Source organism: Natator depressus, chromosome 5 (assembly GCF_965152275.1).
Source record: "Natator depressus isolate rNatDep1 chromosome 5, rNatDep2.hap1, whole genome shotgun sequence".
NCBI classification, from domain to species: domain Eukaryota; kingdom Metazoa; phylum Chordata; order Testudines; family Cheloniidae; genus Natator; species Natator depressus.
Window position 1 is genome coordinate 49,412,038 of NC_134238.1, and position 14,518 is coordinate 49,426,555.

General features: G+C 42.1%; 1 protein-coding gene across 1 annotated transcript in view; it reads right to left on the reverse strand.

Annotated features, from left to right (window-relative positions):
- The window catches only part of MAP1B (microtubule associated protein 1B), a 98,958-nt gene that overhangs the window by 19,649 nt on the left and 64,791 nt on the right, over positions 1-14,518 (reverse strand). The window contains exons 3-4 of the mRNA XM_074952763.1: positions 12,301-12,383; positions 5,338-5,478 (exon numbers count right to left, since the gene is read on the reverse strand). Of these exons, the coding sequence (XP_074808864.1) occupies positions 5,338-5,478; positions 12,301-12,383 (224 nt within the window). The remainder of the gene's footprint in view (positions 1-5,337; positions 5,479-12,300; positions 12,384-14,518) is intronic.

The following is a 14,518-nucleotide window of genomic DNA, read 5'->3' on the forward strand; positions in this document are numbered from 1 at the left end:
CACATGAAAACTCCCAGTGCAGTCAATGGTAGTTGCATATGTGCATCCGAAGACAGAATCTGACATCAAATGTTTCCCTTGGCTTCCAAAAGTCTCATATCTAGCAAAGACAGAAAGCTCATATCTTGAAAGTGGATAATGGTTTTCCCAGACTACGATCTGATAGTGACTAATAATTTATTAAAAGACACCAAAAGATATTCTGTTTGTGAGCCAAAACAAATTGTGGCTAGAAAGGCCAGCTAAATGGTGACAGGGTGCTGCAAGTCTCTCCTTTGCTGCCACTGGGGGCCTGTTGGGAGAACAGCAATAAAATATTACTGGACCCAGTACTGTCTCTGTAACCAGAAGAGAAGGGGGATTCAGAACTCCTGAATAACCTTGTACTTAGTATTCTGCACTGGCAGTTCACAAAATCCTGCCCACTAGGATCAATGAGTTACATGAACCTGACTGAATTACATCAGCCCCTTATCATCAAGAATGGTTTTTACAAACCCAGTGTGGCCTCCAGATTTAAATCCCAGTCACAGGGTAATCCCCACTGCATACAGAGTTTCCATTTGTTTTATTGTAAATAAAGTATATGCAGGAGACTTCAACTAGCTCATGACAAAGATATTACAAAACTGTTCAAGCATCTTTTTTTTTTAAATAATTCAGTGAAATAACTGAATATGGAGACCAAATGTCAATGTAATTTGTGAGAGAGACAAGATGGGTGAGATAATGTCTTTTATTGGAGCAGTTTATGTTGGTAGAAGAGACAAGTTCTTGATTTCCAGAGAGCTCTTTGTTGAGCTCGAAAGCTCGTCTCTTCCACCAATAAAAGATATTGCCTCACTCACCTTGTCTCTCATGTATCCTGGGACCAACATGGCTACAATAACGCTGCAAATGTAACTGAAGCATATTCACCATCTTGCAAAGTATTACAAAATACTTTTCAGGAATAGTCAATTGTAATTTATATCTACAAGAAAGACTTTTATAAAGATGGTTTAGACTAGACTAGAGCTGAACAAACTGAAAATTTTGGACCATAAACTGGATTACCAAGAGGAATGGAGAGTACTATAATAATTAATGTTGTGTGTCTAGGAGATGTTTCATTTCAGTGGAACTCTGAAGATCTGTGTGTTTCTTGCTCTCCTATTCTTGTTGTTACGGAATTTATTTTTAGAATTTAGTGAAAGTAAAATTCAACAGATACACAGAATGACATGGTGGATGTTATCCACACAAAAATAATCTACCCAATGTGTATGGGTGAGTAACGAATAAAAGCAGAAAAGGAATAAAATCTCAGAACAGCTGTTTTATGTTCACAAGTCATCCTTACTAAGTATATAAACCAACTTATATAAGAGTATAAATAAATCTTATCCAAACGTCAGACATAGCTTTGTTTGGAAGAGAGCAAAGACAGGACAAAAAAGGGAGGGAGAAAAGAGAGGAAAGAGTAAAAGGAGGAAAATGGGAGAGCCATATTAATGGCAATCACAGAGAAAGGATGGAAGCGGTAGAGTGGAGAGAGAGGAGGTGAGGACAGGCAAACTGCAGCAGTAAAATTAAGCGCATCTGAGTGGGATACAGATGGTGCCTAACTCCTTGTGCTGGGCCTCTGCTCAGGGGTAAGTTTCAGTCTATAGAACCCACATTATTATGGGAAGATAAAGTGACATGAAGTGCTCTTCATTCAGCTCAATGAGACAAAGTTTGATGGAGGGATAATGATAACTCAGTGCCTCTGATTTGGATGCAGATGATGGTTTCCCATGTAGGGAAAATTTTCTGGCAAGATCAAAGATTGTATGGGAAGAAGGTGGGTGAGTGGTCACTGAATTAGTGATGTTGACCGTCTGCAGTCTGGAAGGTAATAAGTCATTCAAGATTTTGTTTTACAATGATGAGAGGGATAAGTATGTAATCACATTAAGCCACTGGTAGGGCTGACCAGTGAAAAAGTGGGTGAACAGCAGTTTTAGACACAAATTCCTTCAGAGTGGAGTAGCAAGTTCAGGAATACACTGAAAAATGGCTTTGATGGAAGAGCTGATTTTAAGGTTAAATTGGGTACATGAATCTTGGAGACTAGATCTACATTTGAAATGGTATAATGCAGTGGTCCCCAAACTGTAGGGCATGAAAGAACATTTGAGGAGGCACGGTGCTGTTCAGGCCAGCCCCCATAGGGGGGAGGGGGAAAGTGAGCGGGGAGCACCACCCAGCACCACTATGTCCCCAGCTCCACTCTGGCCCCAGGCTGTGCTCCAGCCCTGCCCCCAGCCTCAGCCACAGCCACGGCTCTGCTCCTGGCCCCCATCTCTGCTCCCAGCCCCGCTCTGCCCCCTGCTCCTCCCACAGCCCAGCTCTGCCCTTATTCCCTCTCCACCTCCAGGCCAGCTCCACTTCAAGCTCCAGCTCTTCCCCCATCCCCAGTTCTGCTCCCACCTCCACCTTCAGCCCAAACTCCTCTGCTGGGCCAACTGTGAAGTTATGGAGGGGAGCATGGAAGTTTCCATTACTGGTAAGGGGATGGGGTGCAACAAGAAAAGTTTGGGCAGCACTGGTATAATGGAACCATCCTCTGAAGATCCAATAATATTTTAATATTCTATTGCTCCCAAAGGTTGCTTCTGAAGTTTCTTTTCCTACTCACCAGGGATAAGTTGTTTCAAAGAAGAAAATTGGCTAGAGGAAACTCTTTGCCAGAGGATGTTGTGAAGGCCAAGACTATAACAGGGTTCAAAAAAACTAGATAAATTCATGGAGGATAGGTCCATCAATGGCTATTAGCCAGGATGGGCAGGGATGGTGTCCCTAGCCTTTGTTTACCAGAATGGGCGACAGGGGATGGATCATTTGATGATTACCTGTTCTGTTCATTCCCTCTGGTACACCTGGCACTGGCCACTGTCAGAAGACAGGATACTGGGCTAGATGGATCTTTGGTCTGACCAAGTATGGCCGTTCTTATGCAGGGTTCCTTTTGAGAGGGACAGGTGAGTTTGAAAAGAAAGTAGTTTGGGTAGAAAAGAAAGGCAAAGTTTGACCCTCCTTACTTGACAGCTCTAGTGGATTGTACCAGTAAGTACATTACATGTTAGGAATCCACCTGACCATGTCTCTCAAATGGTAGGCTACACAGTAAAACAGAAGATCAGATAGACTTAGTCTGTCATTTTACCGAGACCTCTTTAATTATCTAGTGGGAAACGCTTGAGTTCTTTTAGCCACATTAAATAAATTGTGAAAAAATTAGACTGAGAACTTTAAAAGGAACATGCATGTAGTGTAGAGAGTCTGGGGGCTATATTCCTTGAAGAATTTCAGCTTTGTTAAGGAAGAGCATAGGTAGTTTCACCCACTTTTTAATTTCATTGCTATGTTTTCAGAGCTCTCCTCTCAGTTACACAAATGCATACCTATGAATTTCAGTGGAGTTATACTGGTGCCCATGAAAGCAGAATTTGGCCCACAGTCTCTGTCTAGAGATGTTGGACCAAATTCTGTTCACAACTACTCCCATGCAACCCCACTGTCTCAGATGTTGCCAAGGTGTAACTTCCTGTTATCTTTTTAGATCCAAGGTGACAGTTGATACCAAGGAAAGATATCTGTTTTTGAAAACACTGTCTGTTCACACAGAGATAGATTTGTTAAAATGAATCAGTGTGGATTTCTCATTTTTTGCAGTGACTTGGTTGCTCAGAGGGAGAGTGAATCAGATACGTGGGGCAGCCAATGTAAAATAATGATTTCAAATTGTGAACAGCTGCTGTTAGGACACCGGAATTGGATGTCTACAGTGATCTGGTAAGGGAGAAGTTGAAAATCATATGGCAGGCATTGCCTGTGGAAAGATCTGGATTTCTGAATTGGATTCAGCAGCAGATTTCCCCACCTGAAAAGAATGACTTATTTACTCAACTGAAAATAGATTACATGAAGACAGTCTTAGACCAATGGCCAAATGGCCAAAATATAGAGAAAGAAACCTTCAATCTCCCAAAGTAAAGGTCAAATCTTATCCTGTGCTGTATTAAGGGAGCAAGGCGGCATAGGATTCCTCTTCCCCTCTAGAGTAACTATGCCAACGGGTGTATCACAACCCCTAAAAGGAGCTGTCTCCCATTTAAGGCGCATGGCCAGGCCCCTACCAGCTAGTATGTATGTTGCCATTATCCAGGAGTGCACACTGCTCCTTTTTAAAAGGGCAACAGAGTGTGCCCCACTATCCAGTGTGGCTGCCACCACGAACCATTCTCACAGCACCTGTAACTAACAGCCAAGCTAACTACTCCATTTCCCTTCCCACAGTTTGGTTTTCTACAAGTAAGGATAGGATTTGGCCCTAATTTTGTATGCATTTTTAAAATTACATTGTTTTATTAACCAGCCAGGGAGGCAGTATATTGTGGCTTATATCTTGTCACACACTTGTACATGATGCTAATTTTTAGATGTCACATTTGGTTTCAGATATTATGAACCCTGTCCTTGCCTTGATGGTACAGCGCAGCTCCCTCTGAAGTCAACGCACCCCTGAAACTGAGAGCCAAACTAGACTAGCTCTTACTGAGAGACATAGCTAAGCTATATGTTTTGAGGGCTGGAATTCCAAATCTCACTTTTCTGAAATACTCCTAGTTAATGTTGAAAAATAAAATTCCAGTAATGAGATTTTATTGTTCATTTAAACATATACTTTTACAGAACAGTCAAATTAAGTCTGACAGCTTATTTACCATGGGTTCCTGTGCCCTATGGGAGCTTGACACAGTGTATTAAACAAGACAGAGTAATGAGTACAAACAGAATTAAATACTGGTGTATTTACTGGGTAGCTGCTTATAATTTTTGGTATATAATAGACACTCACTTTACAGATTTCTCAGACCAAATTTTAAATACTATGCAGCAAAACAAAACGATATGTGGTGAACATATCAATTGTTAATCCTACAGACTGCTGTGTGTCTTATTTAATGTTATCTACCAGGTAGTTGCTATCAGGCAAGAACTGATGTAAACAAGGTGTCAAACTTAATTGGGTTGCCTTGTAAAAGTACACTGAATAATAATACTCCCCTTTTTTTTTATTTCGTAAAGTTATTATTGCAATTTGCCAAATTAAAATTTAATTTTGTTGTTACATCAAAACTAAAGTAATGAAATAGACATTTTGAAGAAAATTGTGTAAAGAGGGCCAAAGGACACCAACCCTGAGGCATCAATGCTAGTTTCAAGTATATCAAGGTTGCCATCTTCAATGCATCTAAAAATATGTCATCACACTAAAACGTAATGAAAGACATTTTGTTAAGGACAAACCTCTTGATCAGTGAAGATCTCAATGAAGTTCTGGAACGAGAAAGATCCTGATTGGAGGATGAGCTCTCCTGTGTTTTCAAAGCACTGGCCAGTTAGTACAAGAAGCTTGTGTCTTGCAGCATCTGTGATCATTAAGCGCACCTAAGGTGAAGAACAAAAGCACAAAAATTAAATGCAGCTACCACATTTCCAACCTTCCTCTTCTGTCCAAACCCTGCTTTGCCTAATTTCAAACCCACCCACCCATTACTGGGTTTCTACTCTGTGACGTTGCACTCCATATGTTTTATCGAAATATGCTTATGAGCGTGAATATGATGCAACTGGAATATGCTTTATGCAAAAGGTCTCTTGTAAGGTATCATAACAAAGGTTATAAACTACTGAATATATTCCTCCCATTTGTATGCATGTATCATTCTTGTATCTGAAGCTAGAAATATGAAGACTCTGAGGTCCTATGGTAATTATGCAAAGTGTGGGCCTTTAATGGTGGTGTAGAATCTTGATGGCTCCCATTGACTAGGTCCATTGGTTGTAAATGGTTTATTTACCTGCAAGCCTTCCTCTATACCCGTGGGCCAACCCAGGAAGAATGGAGACTAGGGGGTCTTACAGTGACATGTGACCATGTCACATGATACTGGAATCCATCTTAATCCTTGTACTTTTCCATTGATGAGGTGGGGGTGAGGACAAGCATAGACAAAAGATTCCTGCCTTGTGCCAAAGCTATAAAAGGGGGTGGAGCACGACAAATGGGGCTGCCAGTCATGAGAAAATCCCTGCTTACCACCTGAGATGTCTGCTGGAACTAACAAGGACTGTACTGAGGAAAGGACTGGGCCCAGACTAGGAAGGAGTCTAGTCTGTGAAAGAAGCTTATGGGACATCTCTGAGAGTGAGCTATTACCTGTAATCAGTTTATTAATGTACTAGGCTTAGACTTGTATGTTTTTGCTTTATTTTGCTTGGTGACTTACTTTGTTCTGTCTGTTATTACTTGAAACCTCTTAAATCCTACTTTTTATACTTAATAAAATCACTTTTGTTTATTAATAAATCCAGAGTAAGTGATTAATACCTGGGGGAGCAAACAGCTATGCATATCTCTCTATCAGTGTTATAGAGGGCGGACAATTTATGAATTTACCCTGTATAAGCTTTATACAGAGTAAAACGGATTTATTTGGGGTTTGGATCCCATTGGGAACGGAGTGTCTGGGTGCTGGAGACAGGTAACCGGGTAACCTGCTGAGCTGTTTTCAGTTAAGCCTGTAGCTTTGGGGGCCGTAGACCAGACCCTGGGTCTGTGCTGCAGCAGGCTAACGTGTCTGGCTCAACAAGACAAGGTTCCTGAAGTCCCAAGCTGGCAGGGAAAACAGGCTTAGAGATAATTTCAGCACATCAGGTGACAGTCCCAAGGGGGTCTCTGTGACCGTACTCATCACAGTGACGTAGTTGGCAGGATATGTGCACAGCTGTTTGCTTTGAGACACTGGCAATGATTTTAAGGGAGTGGTGGCTGTAGAACAGAAAGTGGTTATTGGTTTGGTATTTTCTGTTTGCTTATTGTGGGTAAGGGAAATAGGGACAGAAAAGTAAGCAAAATGAGTGAGTGAAGCTCAGAAGAAGCTAGAACTACACAGGTTGCAGATTGTTGAGAAGGAAAATGAACACAGAAGGCAGATGGAATTAAGACAAATGGAAATTGATGTGCAAATTGCCAGGGAGAAAGCTGCTCACGAAAGAGCCACGGAGTTAAAATAAAAGAACTTGAGACCCAGAAGCAGGCTCAAATTGAAGCACAAAAACTGCCCTGGAACTCAGGCAGCTGGAGGCTGACAAAGAAAAGGCTGCCCACCAGCAAACCCTGGACTTAAACGACAAAGAAATTGAGGCCCAGAGTCGAGCAAAAATTGAGACCCAGAAGCATGAACTGGTTGTAATGGAGTAGAAAAGGCAGAACCCTTCAGCAGCTGGCTCCACTTCCCCCAAAAATCCACAAATGGGAATGGTTATGCCCGCCCTATGATGAATCCAGTAATATTGCCGAATATTTCCTCACCTTTGAGAGACTGTGCACTCTCCATACGATTCCTGAGGATCAAAAGATGACTACTCTGGTTGCAAAATTGATGGGGAGAGCTCTGGACATATGCAATAAGATGCCTATTGCTTATGCTTCAAACTATGGTATATTTAAGGAATTGGTTTTGAAACAGTTTCAGATTACACCTAAAACCTACAGGGTTAAATTCAGGAGCCTTACAAGGGGAACTGGATTAAGTAATGTGGCTTATATAAATGAAACGAGGAATTTGTTAGACAAGTGGGTGAGCGGAAAAGGCATTACAAACTTTGAAGAAATGTGTGATTTGGTTGCTCAGGAGCAGTTCCTGAATATGTGCAGTGATGATGTAAAACAATATTTGTGGGACAAAAAGGTGGATGGGGTGAGTGAGTTAGCTTGTTTTGCAGACTCTTATGAGCAATCACAAGCTGCAATTAAACATAAACCACTGGCAGAGGGGTACAGGGTTGGTGGAAAGCAGAATCACCGTTTTACCCCTGGGGAAACAGGAGGCTGGACGTTCACCTCCCAATTCCCCTGTTACTCGTCCCAAGTCTCCTGTATATGTAGAGGAGCCCAGAAGGTGCTATCATTGTAATTCCACTGAGTACCTGAGGAATAAATGTCCTGGGCTGAGTGGCAACAGGCAGCAGGTAACACATGGAACTGCTGCTTCTCAGAGCACAGGGGCATTCCAGGCTACTGTCTCTTACCACACAGGATTTGTAAAGGTTGCTCCTACACAACCAAGCAGTGAGCATATGAACGCTGTTAAGCTTAATGACAAAGTGCTCCAAGGTTGGAGGGATACTAGTGCAGAGATTTCTGTGGTCAGGAGGGACCTGAACCATGAGAAGGATTTGTTACCAGGAAAAATGGCAGAATTAGAATTGGTGGGAGGTTATAAGGTCCTTGCCCCTTTAGCTAAGGTACATATGTAAACTGGTGATTTGCAGGCTGAACTGACTTGTCACAGCAGTGGCACACAATTTTGTACCGTTTCTACTGGGGAATGACTTTTCTGATGTGGCAGAACCTGTCCCAGGGTTTGTTAGCAGCAAGAAGGAATCTTGTGCTGAAAGCCCCAGATGGGAGGGTGAAGTCACAGGTGCTGCTGGGGAAATAGGAGAGTGTCTCTTTAATTCCTCTGTAGCAGTGGAAAAATGGGCTGTTGAGGGCAGGGATGGTTGAGACCAGTTCCTGTAACCCCAGGGCTCAAGGCAGGTCCCTGTGGGAGGGGGTGGATAGAGCCAGCTCCTGTCCTGTCATCATCTCTCTGGGGGAGGAGGATGTTCCATCTTGTAATAGGGAGACCATCCCAGCTGCTGACTGCCAGGAAGTTGCAGTTCAGCAGGGGACAGGCCCTGCCCTAGGATGCAAAGGGACATGTATCCCGGAGATGGAAGTTGGGGTCCTGACGACCGCTGCAATGGGAACAGACCCCAAGGGCTCTGTAGCTGGAAGCATGCCCAACCTGAGTGAAAGGGGGCAGATTTTGCTGGCCAGTGAAGGGTCTGTCACAGCCGGTAGCTGTGAGCCCACAGCTGGATCAGGGTCACCTTCCCTTTTGGAGGACACAGGGGTGTCTGCGCTAGGGGGGAATCCAGAGAGAGAAGTCCAGACGGAAGGTGAGGGGGGACACGAGGGTCTGCCCACCTTTTGTAGGAAGGCATTTCCCCAGGAGGAGGGTGAAGGATCTGCATACAAAATGCCAGACCCCTCACCTGTGGATCAGGTTTTAAGGGAAGACTGGGGGTCAAATCTCCTGGAGGGGAGAGTCCACCCAGCTGACCTTTTGGGAACAGAGAATGGAGTGATTATGGGGATCTTACCAATCCAAAGGACTCAACTGAAGGATGTTGTTCTTACTACGCTTGTAATAGATAACACTATCTCTTCAAGGCAGGGGGAGGAAAAACTTTGCATTTCAAAACAGCCTTCACTACAGTTGATAATTCCCAAGTTTTACCACTGCTCTGTCACTGCTTGTAATACTTGATAGCCTTTTGTCAAAGTAAAGCTTGTAGATCTAGAGGGATGTCTGCTGGCTAAATACAACTGGAATTCAACTGAGTTTTGTGTAAAGAACTGTATTCTTGAATACATTTTTTGCAAAATATTTCTAAGCCACAAAACAGCATCTCTCAGCACTCCCAGCAAGCCAGTTTTATAACTTTATGTACTGATTGTTAATCAGTCGCCTTAAATTATTCCATCTCATGCCAAGAAGGATGCAGTATTGACCTAAATCTCTGTTCAACAACTCTGTTTTTAGAATGAGATGAAAAGGGCCACTGAAGAGTATGGAACAGGAAGACCTCCATTTTGATCTTACTAAAGAAGTGGCCCTGAGGTTTGAATAGCAGAAGGACCCCATAATTAAAAGCTGGCCTAATACGGGCTTGTCACTAATTGTGCTGGATGATAAAATCCAACAATATCCTTGGTGGGTCAAGGATTTCCGTTTCAGAAAAGAACATTGATAAGTGCACCTGGCTGGCTGATGTACGTCGCTCAAGTCTCATCTGTTTTAGCTGTATTAAAATCCATTAAAGAACTGGCTTCCCTTCTTAATTTTTTTTCCTCTTTGCAGGAGCAGTTCTGGGCAGTCAGCCAGCTTATGTATAAAACCACCAGCTTTTTCAGCCACAAAATTACTTCCTGTCTCATGAACCACCAATACACGACTGTCATATAATTCCCCTCAATTTCGTTTATTAACTGATGATTAAAGAGTTTCTACAGAGATAAAGAGCTATGGCAGAAGCAAAAAAAATACTTGCAGTTTTTAGAACATAATACATAACATGCATGGAAAAAAATGAGAGACAAAGATAAAAAGAGTATAATGATGGCCTAATGGGAGACTACCAGAATTCTGTGCATTGATATTAGACCATTACTTTTAAAATAAATTGTAATAAGGTAGTATAAAATAGACAGAGATATGTTGTGTTCAACCCTAGCCTTGATTGAAGCCCTATATTGTTCAAAGTAGGATGGTCACTTAAGTTTATAAACATGTTGTTGAAAGAAAGCCCAGAATTAAGTCAAATATATGGTGTTTAATGAGTCTGTGTGGCCCAAAGAAATAGCTGATTAAAAGTTTTCCAGATGTGGTAAAGTTATAAAATTGTTATAGCAACAGAGCAGAATCTTCTTAAAATGAGAGAAACTGTCCGTGTACAGACTATAGGAAATGTATTTTGTTTGGGCAGTTTTGATGGGACAAGAATATTGCCTGTTTTGGACACTTCTTTCCTAGGGAGTATTTGCAGCTTACTGATCCTTAGGCAGCATCATGCTCAGTGCATCAACCTGCATCACTAATATGATCATCTTTATCACAGGGCAGGTCCCAAGGATTTACAATCACACCATGAGCCTTCTTCTTTCCCACTCTGTCAGATATTCCGTCCGGACTAGACAAGGAGATGGAACCAAATGACATCATCGCCTCCCTGGCTGTGTCCTAAGCTACTCTCTGATATGAACCTAATGTTCCTGATTGCCATATGGTGGGGTGAGATGGCTAGTTCTCTCTACTCCCACTTTTTTCCTCCTTCCTCTTTCTTAATTCTCATTTTGACTTTTGCCTAATGAGAGTCTGGCTTAGCTAGCCAAGATAAAATTAACCTTGTAACTTTTGGCTGTTATCAGTTTGGCAGAATGAAAGCATTGAAGAGCAGCCAAATGTCAGGAAAAAACAAACAACAACCCCTCCCCCTGACTGGTGAGAGGAAATTAAGAGTAACCTACCCAAACATTTTCCAGAGCCAGGGCAGTAAAGCCAGGGTGCAGGAGTCACTAACTGGCCTGCATGCCAACTGCTTTTCCTATGGTCTTCCATCAATAGAACTACCAGCCTCAGAGACAGAAGCTGCATTTTCCTACCTTTTGCCATTCTTGCCTCTCTCCCTTTGTGATGTTTCTCTTCCTTTATAAGAAGAAAGGGGATCAGACTTTAACAGCAGAACCTAAGAGCTGCCACCTGAACTGATTCTCTCTTTTCTCATTAAATAATTTGGATGCAATTTAAGAGATTCTATAACAGCAGAGACGAAATAAGAGAAATTATAATAAAGATGACTTACTTGATGTTTAATGGTTTAAACATTTTGATTAGTATAGCCTCCTTTTGGTTATGGTTGTTTAATGTTAGTAAGAATCTGTTCTTTGGTAGTGTACAGCAATTAAAACTACATCCCTGGCAACAAAATACCCATTTGAGGGTTTTATACTTCTAATACGTTCAGAGGGGATCCTCCATATTCACACTGAAAATTATTTGTTAACTGCATAGGTATGCCTATTTTTAATCCGCCACAACTTCCTGGATGGAATGCTGCTTTGCCTCTCTAAGAGGTGTCTTGAGATACATGGTTGGTGCTTTGACCCTCTGCTAAAGAATACGCAGGACTTGGAGATCTCTTGTTCTGTGATAGCCTCCAACTCTGTTGATCATGGCATGTGATTTCTTGGAGGAAAGATGTTATATACATGTTAATCCTTCTCAAAAGGTCTAAAACTGTCTCAGATGACCTGGTTTATATCAAGTTTAAAATAGACATGCAGAACACAAGCCAGGGAGAGGTGCGGGAGCAACAGTCCAAGAGCTCTCATCGCAGTTGCCTCCACTTGAGCAAAACCAGATTTTAGTGGGTTATTGGAAATGTAATGCTGAGAACGGAGATATGAGTATTTCTGTTCTATGTCTTTAAAATCCTATTATGGGAAGGGGAAACAAGAGGAAGAGATAAGAGAAGGCTGACACTTTTACTGACATTCACTCCCACATGTTCATTTATGCACAGTCAGAATACCGTTTCCCCTTATTCACTTATGGTGCTTTTATGATGCATCCAATAAGACATTTCCCGCTGACTTACCTCAGTACTAACTGCTTCATCTGAAGGGTTAATCAGGACTACTGTTTCTAAGACATCACTTCTGTGGTGAAGGATTTTCTGACCTGTAAGCACAGGAGAGGAAAAAAGAATCATGAGGCTTTGCAAGTTAAAACCAACACTTCTTTCACCTAAGCACATGTCCTCCAGGGGCCAGCTCTCACGGCACCCAGAGCAAGGACACTGGCAGTGTCACCTGCATGCATCCAGAGATGCCACCAATGTTCCCCTGCATGGGCCAGATCCACTGCTGAAAGTCTCCACCAACTGGCAGTAGCAGCTACCCCTGTCTCTTCCAACTTCCCTTTGTGATTGAATTGTTCCTTGGTGTACTTGTTGGTCTGTCTGAATTAAATTATAAGGTCTTCTGAGTGGGGATTGTGGGCCAGCTTTTATGGGTCAGCTGAGGACGTGTCCCCATGTCTTTAATGTGTTTAAGCTACTTCACCTATACACTCTATGAATAATAACACTCTTATGAATAATTTTCTGGGAGAAATTATTTATCGAACATGCAGGATCCTTGCAATGTCCCTGCTCCATATTACTTGATCTTTCAGTTGTACACAGAACTTCTAACGGTCAATGTTATTGTTATTAAACAAGAGTGAACAGACATTCAATATGCAGGTTCCTAAATGAATAGTCTGTGTAGTTTTGGTGCTGTGTCATGGCACATTGGCTTTCATACTTAGTAGTTAGTAGGTCTCCGTATTTAATAGTGATATTCATCTTACCGGGAGGGGGTTCCCTAAAACACAACAGGGCTCTTGACATTTTCTTTCTTATGTTAATTGGTGATATGCTTATCAGCATTTCTTTCTGTGAGAACTGCAGCAAGATTAATTAGCAGCCTTATTGTGAAGGGAATGTCATCCAGAAACCCTGACTAGCAATTAGTCCAACAATCAGAATAACTGTCTCTTGCAATAACTGTCTTAGCAGCGTGGTGTCAATTTAGTTAATTAATTGTGGCTTAAAGGAATGTGCAAGGAGCCCAGAGTAAACTGCCCATAAGCTAAGTTGGAAAATTCCTCTTAAAAACCCTTAATATTAATAAATAAATCAAAAGCAAGCAGCATTGTCTGGAAACACTTCCTAAGAAAGTGGTGTTGATTCCACCTGGGTTGCAGGCATCTGTAGCTTCCCATGCAGCCTCACCGTCCCATTTTAAAGATTCCCCGGCAAGAGAATCCAGCATGGGAGTTCCACTGATGTATTTGGTGCTGCACATAGCACTTCCCCAGCATTACCAGCAACAGCTCCTCTTTCTGCAGTACCAGAGGATCACCATGTTTGTGGTGATTCTTCACACATCCTTCCCATCCTTGTGACCCAGCAGGAAGAGAAGGATGAAACTATCAAGGCTTACGTGAGTTTCGCTTTGCTGTTTCTCTTGTGGGCCCCTCTAGGGAAAGAGCAGCAATCCTGAGGGACCACACAAGAGACAAAGAAGGGGAGGAAAGACATGGAAATGAGGATGAGACAGATAAACAGGAATGAGAGAAAGGGGAACAGAAATATACAACTGGCTGATGGAACAGGGATGAAGCATAAAAATGGAGGAGGACAGACACTCGAGCATCAGGCTAGTGGCAGACCAGGAGAATTAAGGGCCAAGCTTGATCTTCCATTCTCTGTGCCAGAGAGGGGAACCTACTATGACTATGAGGGTGAAGGGTTGTTAGCTATCTGGTAAGAGGAATGCTAAAATACCATTCATACAATGTAAGTGGCTGTCTTTCTCCGCTGGGAGGCCATTTTTTCCTCTTTCTGTCTTTCCTTTTTGTAAAGTGGCTGGTTGGGGAAAATCTCTTGTTACTATGTATAAGAGATCTTATTACATGAAAGAACCAAGGTCCCAGACTGTCTATGTGTGTCTGAAATAAAAGGTGTGGAGGGAAAAAATAAACAAACATACAAAATCCTGGGGAGGTGAAGACACACAAATAAAAGAGGACAGAGCTAATAAAAAAGCAATGAAATACAAAATGGGGTAGTATAATTTAAGAGGAGAGATTGTATTTAAAGATTTTTGGCTAATAAAGGGGAAGTACCTCGAAGCAGCATCCTGGAAACCCTATATTCACCCATGTCATATAATTATTATATATTTCATACAAACCATGCCATATAAAATATCACGTGAAAGATCCTGATCTGCTGAAACCCACTGTTCTGTCCAAATATGTATATTGTT